Source organism: Alosa alosa, chromosome 7 (genome assembly GCF_017589495.1).
Source record: "Alosa alosa isolate M-15738 ecotype Scorff River chromosome 7, AALO_Geno_1.1, whole genome shotgun sequence".
NCBI classification, from domain to species: Eukaryota; Metazoa; Chordata; class Actinopteri; order Clupeiformes; family Clupeidae; genus Alosa; species Alosa alosa.
Genome location: NC_063195.1, coordinates 8,988,302 through 9,008,887, shown reverse-complemented (window position 1 = coordinate 9,008,887; position 20,586 = coordinate 8,988,302). Strand labels below are relative to the sequence as shown.

Below are 20,586 nucleotides of genomic sequence, written 5' to 3'. Positions count from 1 at the left end.
TCATCACACAAATGCTCTTTAACGTTTCATTACATTGCAGATTACAGCATACATATTGGTAGACCTGTTGCATGATTGCTCTGACTAGCTAAATCACACTTCAAATGGTTATATAGATTTAAAAAAAACAGATATATTTTCTGATTTTTATGGAACGTTTAAGTAACACACCTTTCTGTATTGTGTGTGAATCCGGGAATATGAACAGACCATACAAAGCCTCAATTTCCTCGGAACTCGCATCTGTAGAGGAAAAAAAAAGGGAAAAAAGGGGGAAGTTGAAGAGAAACTGCACAACTGATGCCAGAATCACAGAAACATTCACAAACATTGGCTGCATAACTATATGTTACAATATTCCTTATTGTCTGTTGGCTTCAGGCGTGGCATTTTTCTACATTTCACTTTTTCATTCACACTTTCTTCATTTCACAATTTTGAAACAACAAAATTTGCATACAAATGTAAATGACTGGTTGGATGAAAGAATGACAGTTACCTTCATAAGATAAGAAGTATGTTGAATGTAATATAACAAAGACTCCAGAATCACTCAACAGAAAAACAAGGGCCTATGGAAGGGGATAAACAACACCACACACAAACAACAACAAAAGTTATTTACAACGAAAACACAAACAAGTGAGATCTTTAATTTAACGTAAGAGGGAAGAAATATCAATTACTGAACCCACCAATTCTTTCTCTTTCAACTCGTCGATGAGGAGAGTAAGGGAGGACTCATCCTCATCCGTAGGGATCACCTCGTAAAGACTGCAGCATTTTCCTCCCACAAAAACTGCACAGGCAGCACAGACTTTGTTAGGCTATGCTCTTTTACTAGTGTTGACTACTACTATGTTAATGTTCAACTGCAGACAAATGAAGCAATACCATTTACAGGGAAAATAATCCAGAAGCAAGCCAGTAACATCAGGTACATTTTTCATAATTCATAATGTAGTTTACGCTGTTTATATATTTATTATTTTGTTACAGGAAATATTTACCTCGTGGAAATCTGACTGGAAATGTTGACTTGCAAAAAAGTATGAGGCTCTTAAAAACTGGTGCAATTTATTATGTGTTTTATGTGTCCTTCAAATTGAGTTGACCCTGTTAATGACAACTTGACACTTACTGTCTCCAGAAAAACAGGTTTCAAACACTTCCTTTGGTAACAGTGCCTTCAGGTCTGGAATGCTGATCACACTCTTCACACTCAGCATCTCTGGGCTGAGAACAAAAACAAACAAACAAACATACAAAATAAATTGTTGAGTTGATTAGATAGGGACTTCACTCCACCATTTTGTTGAAAAATATGAAAACAAAAACTTATATTAGGACTGTAAAAGTGACTAACAATTTATGTTGTGATAACAAACAAACAAAACAAGTATTAAGGTTCTATGAGTAGAATAAGCACTTAACTACATATCTTTGTGCTGTTTTGTTCAAAAAAAGGTCAAACATACATATATTTAGGCTGTACAAGGATTAAATGTACAACTGCATGTGGTTTAATCACAGTAAAAGTTCTTAAATCATGATTAATCTCAAAATTAATTGTTTTGAATTTGAATTTGAATTTTACATCTATTAAAGATTTCTAAGTGTAACACCTTATTTAAGGTTACATTTCTTGGCCAATTTTGACAAAATCAAGGCTGACTTGAATTACTTCAAACCAAGAATATCAAAGAGTGAGCTAAGCATGTACTGTTAACCTTCAAGTTCATGTCAGCTAAAATATATTTTCAGTGATAGGCTGACATTTACTGACCACCATAGAGATGTGGTTTTACAGAATATGCTGCAGGAATAGTGTTTAGACAGAACGCATGTGGAAAGTCTTGATTTCATCATTTTAAAACAATGGGCATTTTACATTTACATTTGTGCAAAATATAATTTTGGGAAATAATATGATCTTCATGCTGAAGGCTGTACATGCACTCTGGAGAGGAAGGTGGAAATCTAGGCTTACTCTTGACACAAGGCTGCCTCTACCAATACTGGCAATGTCAATAATGTTGATACGATTTTGCGTTCGACTTGAGGTCAGACTCAATCCAGTTTTTTGGAGCCATAAGTAATAATAATAATAATAACTAGACTGCATTTCCGGCGGAACTGGGAAAAGTGTGTTTGCCCTGGTCCGTCACCAACGTGAGCAGACAGTGACATACGCTATGCTGAACCTGGCTTGATCCAAGCATTCTAACAGTGCCTTTCAGTGTTGGAGCAGTGGCAATACCTCAAAAGCTCTATTCAACTATTGCCTTGGCTTGGGTTGAATGCGATTCGTTGGATTTTACCTTTGGCCTGCCTTCAATTTAGCTTCTATGACTGAGATCAAATCAATAAAATAAAATGACAGCAGTGATTGGCTGCAAAAAAATAAATAATGTCACGTGCCTTGCCTCTCAAACTGGGCTATCAGGTAACCTACAGAGGAATTGAAATGATGAAATATGACCAAGGCATTAAAAGCTGCTTGTTTGTCAGGATACTTTTTCACTGATTTATTTTAAAAAAAAATATGAGCTATGAGTGTGAATGCTATATATTCCATCCCACAAATTATGTTTTACTGGTTTATTTGACAAATAATCTATATGGATTTGCTCTATGTTTGGGATTGTTTTGTGAGCCTGGGGTTGTTTTGAGAGCCTATTGATGTAGCCTATCTCAGAATAAAGGAATACTTCATATTACTCTAAACCACCGTCTGTAAATCAACTGTATACTACTGTCTACATTGCACTATATTTCTTGACCTGTCTCTGTATGTTTCATCACCTTTCTATACTTTGCCTCACATTGCAACACAGCTCAGATCTTTGGTTGCTATGAAGGCCAGTCGTTCTAAATGGATGGTTGCTATGGCCAAAGGCCAGTTCTATCTCTGCCGTTGTCAAGCGGGCATATCGTAGAATTCTGATTAACCTTATCTTATTTAAAACATCTCTATTTTACTTAGCCCACTTCCATACAGTGGGTCCCATTAAGAAGTGGCCACTTCCTGCACGCTTACCTTGATTCACACAGCAGCATTATTAAATTAATCTGTCACCATGCCTATGCCTACGTTTGCAAAGAAAAACATTTTAATTTGATTCACATGAAACGTTACATTTCATGTACATGTTGACAATGAGTAGGCTAGTTTTGGTTGTTGGTGGTGTTATTGCATCCCTTAGTTATGCCTACAATGCAAGTTCCCTTAAGCTGTCACAGACCTAGGTGCTACTGTACTTTTAGGGCTAAAGTGCTTCGTGAATTACTGTTAGTAAAAAAAAAATAGCAGTCCTAAAGTTACCGTGGACGAGAAATTACGAGTGCAAGCATCTCATATCAAATGACCATGGCATTACGCTAAACAACATAAATCCCAATTAGCAACATACATCTCCTCCCTATAGCTAGCCACACAAGAAATTAATGATACTAAATCTCTGCTTAGCATGCTTCTCCGCTTAGCATTCTAATAACAGAAGGGGCACATTTATGTTGACCACTACAACATGACTCATTATGTCTGTAACGTTAACTGTATAAAACACTTACTTTCATAAGGGGACTTTTACCATCCAGCACATGGAAACCGATATTTTAGGTTCTTGGCCACAAACTCAAAACGTGTCTCTCTGAAGCTCTGTTCTAGAATCTTTGCTCTGAAGGCGGTGTTGCTGGCGACATCAAATAAACTAAAATGATAGTCTTTCAGTATTAAATGTGTACGTGTGATTCGAATGGATGTGTGTGGTTTGCAAGAATAAACAAGAAATAACATTTCCAATAATTTCCCATGATAAATTACATAATATTTGCACCTTCATTACTTGTGAATCTCACACCGTTATTTCAAGTAGGCTACACTAGTGAAATGTAATACAACGTTGCCACCTAGCGTTCAGATAGTTCTAGGCTATTTAACATTAACATTGACATTGCTCGTTTATTCTTTCGTCAACTCCATGCTTTTAGGAAAAATTTTTTTTTTTATCATAGTTCCCTCTTCAATGAGCTTATTACCAGCTCGCTTTTTGTAACAGAGATAGCTGTTTATTGTCCCTAGGTTTACAGAAACACCTATTCATATTAATATCGTAGCCTATGGAGTGCTGCCGACCACTGTTCATTACATGGCCCAGAATGCCTTGCATGTCTTTACAACAAAACAACACAGTAAAACCTAAATGCCCGTAAACATATGCATTTGCATACTTGTAACATTTTTAATAATACTCTCCCATCATGATATGTAACAATAATGAAAAATTTAATTTGAATACCGTCAATGTGAAAACAACTCTATTATGTAAGCTATATATATATATATATATATATATATATATAGCTTACATAATAGAATTTCATGATTGGGCAAGGTTGCCTGGAAACATTGTGTCTGCTCTGAGACATTGTGCATACATGGAAGGCATTGTGATAGAAGGTGAATGGTGAAAAGGTGAATGGTGTGAGTTACCAAATACCCGTGGGTGGTTTGCCAAATGATGGAAACTTTTGGAATATTTCTTTTTTATTTTTTGCCTATGCACCCTCACACTGGAGTCCCCAGTTCATATACAAAATTTGGTATCGATATGTGACAGTGTTCCTGAGATATGGGCGACTTCCTGTTTCGAGCTTCACCGATTTCGTTTGGCTGTGACGGGCAAACGCTTTCGAAAATCAAAAATCCTTCCGCTAACATTTGTGAGGCTTGGTCCAAGGATAATGTACGTCAAGTTTCGTGGCGTTTGGGCCAAATTTGTGACCTGTGAAAATTTAGTTTCGCTTTCTGTTCAATCCAATATGGCGGACGAACGGCACGCCCACCTGACGTCATCTTCGCGACCAACTTACACCGGTACTGACTGGACGTTTTAAAGTTGGAACGGTGTCTCTGTCTCAAAGGGCCTAGGCGCTAGGGCTGACAAAAAATTAGGGAGACGGGAAAAATAATAATAATAAAACTTAAGAAGAACAATAAGTGTGCTGCTTTGCAAGCACACTTAATAATAATAATAATAATAATAATATTAATAATAATAATAATAATATAATAATAAGTGATAAAACAGGGAATGACCTAACAAGCTACAAGTGCAATCTCTGGAACAGGAGCAGCCCAATAAAAGGGCAGAGACCAAAACACCCTACAAACACCTACAGTTTTGCTGGTATCAAAACACCCTACAAACACCTACAGTTTTGCTGGTATCAAAGCTCCACTGTGGGACTTCAGTCCAATGTCGAACACAAAGGACTCAATCGACAGCTGGCCTGTCCAAGGTTTGTAGTCAAACGACACTGCAATTAAACATAAAGTACATTATTACACTCCACAAGGGTAAAGATGAGATGTGTCTAATTAGAAAATGATTCCAAATCATCTTAGCTTATCTTTAACTTGTAAATCGGTCTAAAAATAAATAACTGTTATAATGTGTACTGTACTAATACACAGCAATGTGTCAAATCCATGACGATATGAAAACATTCTGATAACGTAAGGTAACTTACCAGTTCTCTCATCACTGAGGAGGGAAGACGAGTCATAGGAAGAAAGAGATCGGTGAGTACCAATTCACAGAAAAACAACATTACAGGTCATGATTTAAGCAATACTATATGGTATTAAAATAAACTACAGCTGGAAGTTGTATACACAATTATATTGTATCGTATTATATTTAATTTGCTGCACCGTTAAATGAAAACGAGCAACTTAAACATCTGTGCGTTCCAGTGATCCCTTCCTTTTTGATACAATATCATACCTTTCCTCTGTTATCTCTGGGCTGGCGGTCTCTGCTTGGCCATAAGAGAATTCCACAATCGCAAATGGGTACACATGCCGTGGGCACTTTTCTGCTACTTCGCTTCTACTCAAAATCTCGTACATGTAATACTGAAACACACAAACCGCAGCATTGACAAAGAAAGCAAAGAAAATGAGACAGACCAAGAGCACATGATAAATTAGGTGCTTTAGCTCTTGAATGTATAACTAAACTTTCTTTTCAAAATCTTAGAAGCATGACATTATAACACTGAAATGAATACAGTGATTAACATGGTGGAACATTCTAATAATGCGAAACGGTGAGGAAAATCACATTCTAATGTCTATGCTTCTTGAGGCCTCAAACTTGTTACCTGTGTCCTTTCCAAAGCCAAGAATGAACTGGTGGCAGCTGTGACTGTTTTTATCTGCTCCGACTCGTGGCAGTCAAACCCCTGGGTCGGAGGCGTGAATTTTAGGGTGTAGTTCTCCGTTACCTCTTTCACTCGGCCCTGTTGATATGACAACAGAAAGATGTAAAATTGTACAATGATATCAGTGAAATATTTTATTAAAGTTGTTGTACCATGAGAGGCTGCTGTATTGAATGCAATGCAGATCAATGCAAGACTACGGTGTGGCTGCGTTCAACTCTAAGCTTTCTTTTTACAAAATTCCTCCTTTTGGGGGGTAAGGAAGATAGATACAGCACAGCAGACAGGGTTCAAACTGTTTTTGTAAGATTTATTTATTCATTTATTTTTTACAACTATTTGCATATGTGCAACCTGCAAATTTGCTGCGGTTTTAATTTTTCTTTTTTCCCATGTTGAGGAGGCAAGTCTGCCAGTGCAGGCCAATGTGCAGAGTGGGGGAGGGTATGGGGTTGATTATTCAACTGCACAGGCCATTGTGCAGAGGGGTGGGGGGTGCGGGGGTCTGGGGTTGATTATTCAACTGCACAGGCCAATGTGCAGAGAGGGGGATGGTCTGAGGTTGATTATCCTGCAGAGGTCATTGACCTCTGAAGTTCGTTTACAAAAACGAACCAAAACGGCCATCATTGCCCATATAAGGAGATCCACTTTACCTATGGCAAGTTGCATTGCAAGTTAGCTCTGGGGTAGCAAAAATATTAGTGTGCCGCCTTCACGTACCGGAGATCACAGTATCCACTCGAAGGCAGAGGACAAAAGTGTGTTCAGGAAACGTCTGCATTTCAGACTTGTTCATCCCCGCGAGAGTTTAACAGGTGCTATAATTCAAAATCCCCATGTTATTTTCCCATAGGAAAAATCGCCAGATACCGGATGTCAAAGATAGTAGCTTTTTTGTAGGCGAACTTCAGAGGTCTATTGCAATCAAGGGGGCAGGCAAATTCCCGGAAGTAGAAGCATCCATGGAGCAGTGGTCATAAACTCTCTGCTAACCCCATAGAACGCCCATTCATTTAGGATTTTTTTGAACTCCCATAACTTCTTATAACATATATCCTGTGCCGACATTGTAGCTTCTGTATTATGTACATTAACAAGAGAAGGCAAAATAGGCTCAACTACCTCATATGTAACATTGAGATTCCCGTAAGAAGTATAGTTAGTGAGTCCGGTTGTAGGGAAGCTAACGTTTGACGTAATATGACGCTATTATGCCTGAGTCTTTCTGTCGCACAGTAGGGAGATAACCGTATTGTTTGGATAAGAAGCAAAGTCCTGCCAGCACGGAAACTCATGAACAAAGCTATGTAGCCTACAATAACATTGTATGTTAAGGTAAAGCATTACATAGAGGCAAGTAAACCTATTAAAAAAACGGCACTGACGTTAATCATTTCAGAGGTTTGATGGATTGACTGTAGGTCGGAAAAGTGGAAAGACGAAGGCTATAACTTTTTTGTTTTGTTTTACCATGATGGTGTTTGAAGACGATCATGTCTGGTAGTTTCAACATTAACACGACTTGATATCACTTGTTAGGATGATATTCTATGTGAACCATCTATCATACGAGTTACAAGATTCAGTTCGATGGCTAACGTCACAAAGTTAAGTGCGAGTCGATGGCAATCCAACTGAAAAAGCGTTCAATTTGCCTCAGTGCCCTCCCATTGAAAACGAGGGAGTCTGTTCGTCCATTTCTTTTACTGTCTATGATTGCAATGCAGGTAGGGGTACGGATTTTGCAACCATTTTTTGAGGATTTTTGTACTTTTTACAGCTATGTGTGACCTGCGAATTTGCTGATGTTTTAATTTGTTTTTTATTTATTTTTTGTTGAAAAATGAGGACGAGAAGCGAGTCTGCAAGGTAGGAGAGGGGGAGCGCCTTTGCACAGGTAACATCATCGTACAGCAGGGTCTGTCTACAGCAAAACATTCCTGAGATCGTGGAGGGGGGAAAAAAATCAGTTGACAGTTGATCAGATTCGGAAGCAGAGCCTTTCCAACTGGAACAATGTTTCCAGTTGGAAAGGCTCAGGGAATTAACAAAAACTAAATTTACGTAAACATTGCAAAAACAAGATGGTGGTCCAAAGGGTTACATGTTAATCTGAGCCTTCACCCTACACCATTTTTTCCTTTTTCAGACAATTCAATGCAAAATGTGGGGTGACTTGAAGTAGTGATACATAACAGTCCTGATGATGACTCCTGAAATAGCCTCTCGTTGAATCATATTTTCAAAGCATTTTTACATTACATTAAGCAGACACAAAATTGTGACTCAACTATATTACAAGGGATTACATTGTCCCCAGAGCAACATGGGGTCAAGTGCCTTGCTCAAGGGCACAGCAATTGGAAGCCGGGAACTGAACCAACAACTTTCAGGCTACTGCACGCTAGCCCTAGCCCGACGAGCCAGACCCACATCAAGATGTAGGGTCTGGGAACTTACAATTGGCACTGCTCAATCCAAGGGGCGGGAAAAACGGTTGTCTTTAAAATGTCCTCTGCACGCAATAGGATAGTGCTACAACTCATAAGTCCCATGCATTTCCCACCAGCGGAGCTAGTTGATCAAATTTTTGCTAATTTAAAAAAAGCTTATCGAGTCGCGATTCAAAGACCGCTGTTCACCAGCAGCAGCATCCATCTTCTTTGTTTTCAAGTAGCAGGAAATTCATGCGGAACCGTCACCGACTCTATACACAATGTGATTGACCTGATAGAAGTTTAATTTGTCCAGCTTGCAAGCCAACGGAGAGTTGCTAGACTACCCTGGCTGCAAATTACATTTGCTGCCGCTAGGGTGCGTCTCGATTTCTAGGCTAAGCTGGCCCAGCCCCTTAACCACTACACTAGCACCGCCTAAATCGCATTTATCAGTACAGGTAAAATGGGGGAACATGTAGAATTGCAGGTCAACCTAAGTGTGTGCCCTCCTAAATGTTCTGCTTGTGCTCCAAAAACATTCAGTAAGGGGCTACAGTGATCCTGTTAAAAAAACAAAACAAAAAAAAACAACCACTGTCTGGAACCCTGTACAGATGTGTGTGTTTTTAGCACCTTCGGCATTGGTCAGTTGGTGATGACTGACGAGAAATCGTTTACCTTGGTGAGCTTGATGATGGCTATGTGACCTGATTTCCCACTGTACCATGGCTTGAAGTCCAAGCAGTCTGAGTATTTAGATACATACACACCTATAACAGAGAAAGGAAAGCGACACCAAAAAAATAAATGAATAAACACGGAGCATGAAGAATGGAAGACAGTTTTGTTAATATACACTCTGCAGACTGAGATGACGCTAGCGAGCACCAACGTCGAGGTCAAATGTGTTTATATAGCACATTATCATATGTAATCATCATTCAATGTGCTTTACACAAAAAGAACAAACCAATATCAGGGAAAGCCCAACTCAACACGGTAAAGAAATCAGAGGCACAACACTCTATATTAGCATCCAGAAATACATCCCACCCTCCTGCAACACAGCCATTTAGCTATATCGCAACTCTCTCTTTCAATGGCTCTGACCCAACTGAATTTGAGGAATGAACAGCATGGGGACAAGGTAATTTGTAATTGTTTAAGGCAGCACAACCACTTGATCAGTGAAGACGTCGAGTCTTGAGGAAAATAAGTCCTGAGCTTTGACCTCCCACCACACCAGATTAAACACTACCGGTCACCGAAAACAAATAAACTCAACTCATTGTCAGGGCAACACCTCTGAGAACAAATTCCAAACCAGGAGACAACAATTGACGTTCACATGTGACCAAATGCTCTATGTTAAAAAAAAAATCTACCTCAGGGCCATAATCTGGTCTGACCAGCTCTTCCACAGCTGCCTCTGCGATGACGATGACAAAAAATGCCTCATGTTCCCAGGCCAGGACATACAAAAACAATCTACGTATTTACGCCATTAAACAAACAAAAATCTACCATTAAACAAACAAAAGACCAACTACCAAACAAAACAAGCCAAGGATACTATACACAAAAGCCTACATTCAAGTGCTACAAAGGAAGTTTTACACTCTGGGTGTTTTAAAACAAACTGAGACCAATGACTCCAGAACCGGGTGAACCGAGACCATCTTGCTAAATATTCACAGCACGGTTCGCTTTGATGTCCACAGTAAATTAATCTGTGCACTGCGCCACGTGACACTGTTTCAGACGGGACCTTTTTCAATGTTGCACTAAAAAAAAATGCAAGGTGTGACTGCGAGGTGTGGCAAGGGTAAACAGTAGTTATCTGGAGCCGGTTGCACAAAACACCTTAAGATTTTAAACTTAAGTATGACCCTTAAGGCTTAATTTCTCCTCAGGCAAGGGATTTATGTACTGTAAGGGTGTTGCACAGAATATCTTAAATGGTTTCCTTAGTTAGATTTACTGCATTGAAAGGGATTTCCCCACACGAAAATTTTATAGTTTTGGTGATGCTGTTAACAACCCACTGCACACATTAAAGCATAATGATCTTATCATTCATCTTACCTTAATAATATTCACTGAAATTATCCAGGTAGCAAGTAATAGACAAATATCAATAATATAGAAATTATATATATGAACTGAACAATACTAGCTGGCTAGTTAAGAGATGATCCTGACTCATTAGGGCACCAGAACAAACTTTTTTGTTAACATTTTGCCTAGCAAACCGAACCGAAGCTCATGGTAGGCTAACAGGAGATCCACATGAATTCTGTTAATGTTAGCGGAGAGGTTTTATTTTCAATAGTCAAAAGTAGTCAAAGCCCATATTAATGCAAACTGTTCTTTTAATTTTCCTTTTTATGTTTACTTGAATACTGTGCAATGTACCTGGGATTGAACTTGAAGCAAAAGTATAATTATTGCAAGCTGCACTACATTTTGTATTGGTTTTTATAAAATATGTTGGTGAAATTTACACCTTAAAAGTTCTGTATTTTGACCGCAATTGACTTTGCATTCTGATTCCTCACTTCATTAGAGTCATGAGTGGCTATTCTTTGTAAACAGCATCATTATCTGGGGTCATGCAAACCTGTATTACTACTAGTGTGGAGTTATTGTACAATAATCACTCATCATGACGGTAAAATAGAACATCATAGGTCAATCTACTGCAGTAATTCCTCTCTCAACCAGTAGAAAATGCTGTGAACACCTGATTATGCATGGAAAAAAAAAAAATATATATATATATATACTGTCATATACCGTGAAACCGTCAGAATTTTGGAAAATACTGTGATATACATTTGTGGTCATACCGCCCAGTACTACAAACGTCACTAAAAATTCCACGCCATTCCAGTGTTACAGAGGAAAGTAAAGTGTTACTCTAATGCCTGCGGAAAAAAAAAAAAACGGGTATAAATGTTTAGAAGGCTATGGGCCTGAGTAGAATAGACTTTGAGCTATCAGTTGGATGAGGTCATAAAGGACATTTGACATTTTCAACTTGTTCCTGGCCTAGGCAGATGTCCCTGCAAGCTTGGAAGACACAGCATATTTTACATATTTCTCTGATGTTAACATTGAAGACTGTAAACACTGTATGCAACTTTCGTCAGAGGAGGAGACATCTCCACAGCAATGAACCGTCCTACAGCACTATTACACCATCAGGTCACCACTATTACATCTCCACAGCAATAAACCACCCTACAGCACTATTACACCATCAGGTCACCACTATTACATCTTCACAGCAATGAACCATCCTACAGCACTATTACACCATCAGGTCACCACTACTACATCTTCACAGCAATGAACCACCCTACAGCACTATTACACCATCTGGTCACCAAAAAACATCTTCACAGCTATAAACCACCCTACAGCACCATTACACCATCAGGTCACCAAAAAACATCTCCACAGCAATAAACCACCCTACATCACTATTACACCATCAGGTCACCACTATTACATCTTCACATCAATGAACCATCCTACAGCACCATTACACCATCAGGGCACCAAAAAACATCTCCACAAGCACTCCACTCTACGCTGGCACACTTGGAAAGTCCTGACTCTGCTATTCATTGACTTGAACTTGGCCTTTTAACACTGTGTTCTCCTTCCATTTTAGCCAGCTCGGTACTGAGACATATCCACCCACAATTGACCTGCCTTAGGGCTCTTGTTCAATGGCTAACTTTGGGCTAATGGGTAACTTCACTGGTCCAGTCAAGACAATGTCCATATCATCAAGACTTAAAAAAAAAAAAAAAAAAAAAAAAAAAAAAAAAAAAAAAAGAAAACGCAACACACAACTGAAATGACAGCAACAACCAAACAATCAACACCACCACTACTCAGTAAGTGAAACACATTATCTGATTAATGTTTGACAACATCCTTCCAGTCCAAACTAGAGGGACTCTGACCTGGTGTAAAACAGCTTTACCCAGGAAACTAGTACAGCAAGGGAAAGTGACGCTGAGCAAGGGGAGCGAGCGAGAGCAAGTGTCACCATGTGATAACTTCCTTTAGGATCACTGACAGAAGCAGGATACAGGACACTGCTCCTGCGAGTGAAAGTGTCAAAGTATACTAACGTAATCAACTGAAGCAGGACATTTAACACAAATATTATCTCTTTCAAGAACACAACATGCATTTGCTGGCTACTATACAAATTAAATCCCCCTCTATTAATAATTTCATAGGTTTCAAACAACGTAGTTCAAACTGCCTGTTCAGTCCGTAACCTCTGGAAACTTTGGTAGCAGCCTTTGCGTGCTTCTTCTGCAGTTTAGTGAAGTTATTATGAACAATTCATGCACAATACTACTACTAGTGGAGGGTGTACAAAATATTCAAATTATTTCCATTGGTCATTTTGATACTCAAAGCTAACTGTAGACAGGAGAAGGTGGACATTCTATTTATAGTAAAAAGTAAAAATCGTCAGAAATACAAGATATATTGTTCTCATCGGACAGCGACAAAATGTATTCTGTGAACACTAACCTTGTGTCTCTTTGCAGTGTTCTATAACAATCAAATGATCATTCCAAGCCATTTCATTTCACTATGTTTACGTCTATATTCATGTCTGCTTTGTTTAGTAGCTCACAGTTAAATGGTCAAAATAACCCCCCCCAAAAAATAAAAATAAAAAATGGAAATTAGGCTAGAAAAGTAAACAACATGTGAAATGCATTAATAGCAGGGATTAGAAACCGTTCAAAGAACGAAAATGAAAACCATGAAGACCTCAATACAAATCAAACCAGCTAATAGGCTAACTGAAATACAACCATGTCAATATCTAGGTATGATGAAGGGTACTGTATGTGATGATGTGGGGCTATTTTAACTCCAAAGATCAAGTGAACTTTATCATGATGCATAGTATCCTGGATCCATGAAATAACAGGTCTTTAAAAATAAAATAAAAGAAAAAAGAAAAATCGGCCAGCATCTATGGGAATGTAACAAAGGGGTTCCTATAAAATGCCTATTTAAAGAAAAATATTTATTTATTTACAATACATTATTAATTTACAAAGAAAATTGGTGTCCTTAAAGGTTGAATTTCTCATTCTTTTAATTAAGGCATAAAGATCAATTTCCCAAAGACAATTTTTGTTTTTAATTCCTCTTTTTAGTCAACTTTAACATGGATTCACATACTTTTTCTTGCCAATGTACATCTTGATCATTGAATTAAGATAGCAGGGAGTATATCCAGTCAGTGTTCTATAGGCCAAAGTGAGAGATTTAAATTTATACTTTATACCACTATATGGAGCCAGTGGAGAGTAACTAGGAGAGGAGTTACGTGTCCTCTTTGGCTAATTGAAGACCAAGCGTGCTGCAGCCTTCTGAATCAGTTGTAACAATCTTACTACACAAGCAGGTAGGCCAGCCAGTGTTTCCCATACATTGACTTATTTGTGGCGGCCCACCACAATATCAACCTTGACCACCACACAATGAGTTTCCAGGTTGTACCAAATTGTGCTCAAGTCTGGTAAGCATCATAACCATGCTGCGCTAATTTGTTAAAAACTGTTGCATTCAAGTTAATTCTGCAAACCTACCACCACAAATAGAATTCAATTCTGTGGGAAACACTGCCAGCTAATAGTGAATTACAATAGTCCAGCTAGGAGATAACCATTGCATGTACAAGAAGTCATGTGGAATATTGTGTCATATAAGGTCTGATCTTCCTAATGTTGTAAAGGATAAACCAACATGATTTTGCATTTGAGGCTACATGCTCAGAGAAGTTAAGTCGGTCATTAATTACAACGCCCAAGATATGTGCTAGTTGATATCTAGTTGGGGTTTTTTGCAAGTGTAACAGTGGATGAAAAAGATGATCGTACTAGTAGTTACTAAAATAATTTTCATCTCTGGATTCACACCATTTCCTCTCAGCAGCTGTAAGTTCCTTTCATACTGAGTGTATACTGTTTGTCAGCCATGGATGACGAGGTTTAGAACGAGTGGGCCTTGTGGAAAGAGGATATGTGGCATTGAGATGCCAGTATTGATGAAGAGTCTCTGTAGCGTCAATAACCTCAAGTGACGAGAATTAACTCGGAAAAGGTAAAGCAGATGTTACTAATGTGTAATACAAAATGGTCGCTTGAGAGGCTTCTGAGGTTATGCCTGAACAAAATTGTCGGAGGAGGAGCTGCTGGGTTATCCAGGAGACGCACAGATAACCTAATGAAGTAATGATCCGATACATGTAGGGTCATTCCACGTCAGTTCAACCAGGGCCCACGCACTTAGGTCTCAAAAAATTCTGAAAAAATTACCAGGTGTACCTATGTTACCCAGGAGACACACTGTAAAATTACTCTTATGTAAGATAAATACTTTCCAAGATACAGCCAGTTTTACAGGGGAAGGGGAGTGTCGATTTTGTTCAGCCTCTTTTTGTCAAAGTTCACAAGCCCACAGCGCAAGAACTAAACCATGTAGGAGGATCAAATTTTGTATGCTGGTACATAATTAGGAATAGTATGTAGCAAAATTGTCACGTTTGGTCTGGATAATCCTGCGTGGTCATAGCTGTCCCTCAAAGTTGATACAAATTTTATTGGAGTTTTTGGCTGGGCTCCGTTTAAGCCTTCAGAAGACATATTTGTACTCAAAATAGGCTCTTGATTTATTTCCCTTACTGAGATAAGTAGAAACACTCTCACAAAAAGCAATGAACAGAAAATAAATCCCTTCAGGGTCTGAACAGCAGACCTCAAAAGTCTGAAAAATCATTTTGGTTATCATTTTCAGAGCACCCAAACACCTTGTGGGAATATACAAAGATTTTTTAAATATGTTTTTCTTTATTCTCCATGATCCCTTCTTTTTGAAAACACCAATTTGACTTGTCTTATGCAAATCTTTCTTTTTTATTTTCCACCCTGAACATGGGCAAAATGCCCCATTGACATCACCCAGTTACGTAGCAGAATTCCATCAAGATCCTTACCAGCCTTGTAAGTAGGACTGTGTACATGTGGGATATTAAATGAGTTGTGGTTCTGAGCAGGTAGCAACTTACATAAGTAGTCAACAGATAAGTTACCCACTGTATAGCAAAGGCATGCTGGATATATAAATCACAAGAAAATAAACACATTAGCCTAGTACAAAACAGAATACAGCAACATAACCATATCAACCATGCTGCTCTCATAATTGCTGGAAGTCATAACTGAAATTGAAAATCTATTTTGATTGATTGTCCACATCTCAAAGTTGTGTTCTTCCCAAGAACAGAGCAAATCAAGGAATCAAGGATTTAACACCCCCCTCCCAAAAAAAAAAAAAAACCTGGACTCAGATCAAACATCTCCTTATTGTTAATGTTCCTAATTATCCTAAATACTGTATGGAATTGTCTTGTATGAAACTGAAATTGATCATATTTGTTAAAAAACATAATTTGACAGAAAAGAGCAAGATACCTGCTTAACTTCTGGTGTGCGACAGCAAGAGGAAAAGAGGGAGGTCAGTCCCACAAAACAGATGGTATATGTACAATACATCTTTTCCAGAGGTATAAAAGCCTGGCTTCAGAAGACAAACTTGAACACCTCTGATATTTTCGATTTCATCTGACTGTCTGCCTGATGGCCACTGCTCAATAATTCATAATTATATAATAATAAGAGGATACGACAAATGATGACATTTTAACATTATCATCAGAGACACTTTTTCACACATCACATTTTAAGATAAATAAAACAAAAAATGCAATAATTTACCCTTTGAGGGATCCCCAAGTGTTGAACACGTGCTGTGTCCCGTAAGAAGTCCACTATCTCCAAGTTCAGTGGCCTGTGAAATTAATAACAAACACCCCACGACCATTCATAATTCACTTTCTCTTAGTTAACATAACTAAACTTAAACATTTATATTCAAACCTCAAACCGTGACGTGCCATAAAGACAGATTCCGGTACCTTTTTTTCATCGTCAAACAACAGGAACCCAAAGGTCTCTTCCAGTTCTTTCTCTGTGTAACCACATTCTTTCTTCTCTGCTCGAAAGGCTGCATACTATTTGAAAACAAGCAAAAAAAAAGGATAATACGTACATAATACGTACAGTGCAAGAAATGGCTTAGCCTTCTTATATGTCTTAGTCTTCTAACCAACATTTTCTCTGTTTAATTCAGCTTGAGCCATTTAATGTAGAAACGTCATTCAGAATTTGTGACATAGGTCTTTTAAATGACATGGCTTCTATGTAATTTCCATTTTTGTAAACTTTATACTTTTTGAAATATTAACACAAAAAAAACAAGCTTATTATATGCCCATAGACTTTACATGGGAGATTATGACATCGTAAAGAGCCATTTGCACTTATTAAACTATCTGTCTATCAACATCCATTAAACTATTTGTCTATTGACATTCGCCAAACTACTGTATCTGTCTGACATCTACCGGTATTAAACCATCAAACCATCTGTACCTTGTGATATTTAAATAGTGGCGTTCCCCGCCAGATTTTTCAATCGAAACCAGAGATAGCAAAATAGAAACAGAAACTCAGGAAGTAGCTTGAGTCAAAGTCTGCCATTTTATGACTTCCTCCCCACGATCTACTCGCTAGTGGTCGCTACCATCTAGTAGTCTACTAATACGCCACTGCTCTGTTTGGCATTGTCTTCCAATGACACATCTCACAAACGTGTAGTGGCCTAGTCAAATTCAATGCATCATTCTAATTTACAAACCATTTTTTTGCAACTGTCCCAACTGCCATCTGCTCAACTAGCTTCTATGTCTCTCTCCATTAAACAAGAATACCATGCACCTTCCAAACAACTCTCATCCATCCACTTCAAACTATTCATTCATCCATTAAACTATCTGTCTATCAACATCCATTAAACTATTTGTCTATTGACATTCACCAAACTACTGTATCTGTCTGACATCTACCGGTATTAAACCATGTCAACCAAGCAACCAACATAATTACCCTAACAGCCAGCATAGCAACCACCATATACATCTACTTCCAACCATTCATTCATCCATCAAACTATCTGCCTATCCTCATCCATTAAACTATTTACCTATACACATCCATTAAACTGTCTATCAACATCCATTAAACCATGTCAACCTAGCAACAATCAACAAAGATGATTACCCTAGCAACCAGCATAGCAACTTAAGGTGGGCGATATGGACAGAAAAAAATATGTCCATGTCTATATGTTTTGTGATTTTGATGATAATAATAATTAATTGACATCCTTTAAAAATGCTGCTGCATGTAGGGGAGTTCTTTGCCTCTCGCCCTTGTCCATTAATTCTGTATAACAGGACACCTCAGGTGCCATTATCCCTTACATAACATCAGGACATGTTGTGTTGAGAATGCTTGTTACGTCGTTCATTATGACATAATACAAACAATTCTAGTTGCTTGGAGCTCGAAAACACTCACTCGTGTCTGAAGTGCCACATTCTTTATGAGGCGTGCAGAACTATACATAAACAACTTCCTAGAGTCATCATACAGGTAAGAGTTGTGCAGAGGCGGGAGAATTCCATCATCGAATGCTGTGGAACCAGGAAGAACAAGCTCCATAAGACCTGGCGAAAGAGAGACGTTGTTCGTTTATTGACATAGTTTGTTATTCAAGTCCATAGGTGTCCCTGTGCACAAGCCTTTATTGATACAGGTGCAGGTGAGGCAGGTAAGTATAATCCAAAAAATGAAAAATCGAAATCACCACACACTGATACCTATTAACGTTGTTTAAAAAACAACATTAATAGTGATCAGTGTGCAGTGATTTCTTTTTTCTTTTGATTATAGTTTGTTATCTCATTTCATGGTTTAAGTGACAAAATGTCAGGTTTGCAAAAGGTAAAATAGCATAGTGCATGTTAAGACACAGGCTGTCACCCTGGTATCAGGTTGTTGATTATTTGAGTTCAACAGCCAAGCACATTATGTCTTTCACTTGTGCCTCTGAGGTCATGTTTGGAATGGCTGATATAGGCTAGTGCCCTTAAGCAACTTAATAGATTATAATTAATTAATATATTAATTAATTAATAGAGCCAGCACAGTGTAAAAAACACAATTTGTCATTTATTTGTTTATTTATGCATCTTATTTTATTCAAAACAAAAATACAGCTTGAGTACTATGAGAAGTAACTGGCTGATGTTGACAAAGTAGTGGAATGTGCCTTTAAATTACATTATTATTGTTGTTGTTATTATTATAACATTATTATTATTATTATTATTATTATTATCACTACTATAGATAGTATTAGTTAATCAAACATGAGAATTACTTCCCCTGCTAGAAATTTGATCAGTGATGACAATGGAAAATGCTATTGACAATAAACAACTGACAAAAGTTGGTTTGGTTAGAAACTCCATTCTTTCCTGCTGTTATTTTCTCCTAGACCTAATGCATAGTTTAGGATTTTGGACATTTGGTCTTAATCATTGTAAACGATTCCTCTGGATACCTAATCTGGGTAGACGGCATAAGGCCTTGTGGTTGAGTGAGTAAGTATGAGTGAGTGCGAAAGATAAAGTGAGGGAGAAACTCTAATACGGGATCCAGTGTTACATTGCACTCAATATGTAGTCAGGAGGACGACAGACATAGGCCTACACTTTAGAAAATATATAGCGGCAAAAACTGGTAAGATAAATGTTTTTGCTGCAAACGAGACACAAAAGCAGTGCAAAATGTGGACAGTGTGTGGGCTTGTTTACAAATAATGAGTTGACGTGTTACGTCCTTGGCAATCCATGTAGGCTAACTGATATAAGTCGAATTGGCCCGGGTAACGGAATAAATCCGTCTAGCATAGTTGGCTGCTTATGATTACTTACTCGTAGATCTGTGATGAATATAACGGCAAACCTAAGTTAGCCGGTTAAGTAGCTGCATGCGTCACATTTTAAGGGTTAGTCGATCCTGCTGCGATAGTAAGTGGGGGATTGTCTACATGGCTAGTTTAATAGAATTTAACTAAGCCTGCACTACTATCATGATGGAAAAATTACGATGAACCGCTAAATGGACTAACCCCTACATGGTCGGATCGAACAAATAAACGAACATGGAGGAGCACATGATCACCTTCTTTTGCTCTGTCGTCTCGTTCCATAGCTTCGTCCAACCCCATTTTCTTTACAGTCCGCAGCCATCAGAGAATACTCTCATCTTCAACTACGAACAAAAAAGTAGTCCAAATTTTAAACACGAGACGAAAAGTACCAAGTTAGAAGACTGCTACGCTAGCTAACTTAATAATTTCCATTTGCAGCACATTGTGTAATGTTAGCTGAACACAACGACGCATTTCGGTCTTGGGAAAACTACAGCCACATTGTGCTACAACCAGGAAGCCCGACATTCCGAAGACCACGCCATTAAAATCCGTGGTTGTTTTTGTTGTAACGTTAGCGCTACTACCATCCTGAAATAATATCTGTACCTTGTGATATTTAAATAGTGGCGTTCCCCGCCAGATTTTTCAATCGAAACCAGAGATAGCAAAATAGAAACAGAAACTTAGGAAGTAGCTTGAGTCAAAGTCTGCCATTTTGTGACTTCCTCCCCACGATCTACTCGCTAGTGGTCGCTACCATCTAGTAGTCTACTAATACGCCACTGCTGTGTTTGGCATTGTCTTCCAATGACACATCTCACAAACGTGTAGTGGCCTAGTCAAATTTAATGCATCATTCTAATTTACAAACCATCACATTTCTCCTTACTAAATTAAAATGTTTAATATGATCATATGTTATATTAATATGATCATATCTTGAATTTCCCCATGGGGATCA

The 20,586-nt window shown here is 38.2% G+C and overlaps 1 protein-coding gene across 2 annotated transcripts in view; it reads right to left on the bottom strand.

Annotated features, from left to right (window-relative positions):
- Positions 1-20,355, bottom strand: part of LOC125297514 — a 39,690-nt gene extending 19,335 nt beyond the window's left edge. The window contains exons 1-14 of one of the 2 annotated variants that reach the window (XM_048247872.1): positions 20,232-20,355; positions 19,874-19,963; positions 18,203-18,351; positions 16,699-16,794; positions 16,499-16,571; positions 9,351-9,442; positions 6,172-6,309; positions 5,793-5,923; positions 5,536-5,549; positions 5,220-5,322; positions 1,142-1,236; positions 696-799; positions 500-572; positions 172-243 (exon numbers count right to left, since the gene is read on the bottom strand). In XM_048247872.1, the coding sequence (XP_048103829.1) occupies positions 172-243; positions 500-572; positions 696-799; positions 1,142-1,236; positions 5,220-5,322; positions 5,536-5,549; positions 5,793-5,923; positions 6,172-6,309; positions 9,351-9,442; positions 16,499-16,571; positions 16,699-16,794; positions 18,203-18,351; positions 19,874-19,919 (1,186 nt within the window). In that variant the 5' untranslated portion in view covers positions 19,920-19,963; positions 20,232-20,355. The other variant, XM_048247873.1, reaches the window with a different exon arrangement.
- Between the last annotated feature and the right edge of the window lie 231 nt (positions 20,356-20,586).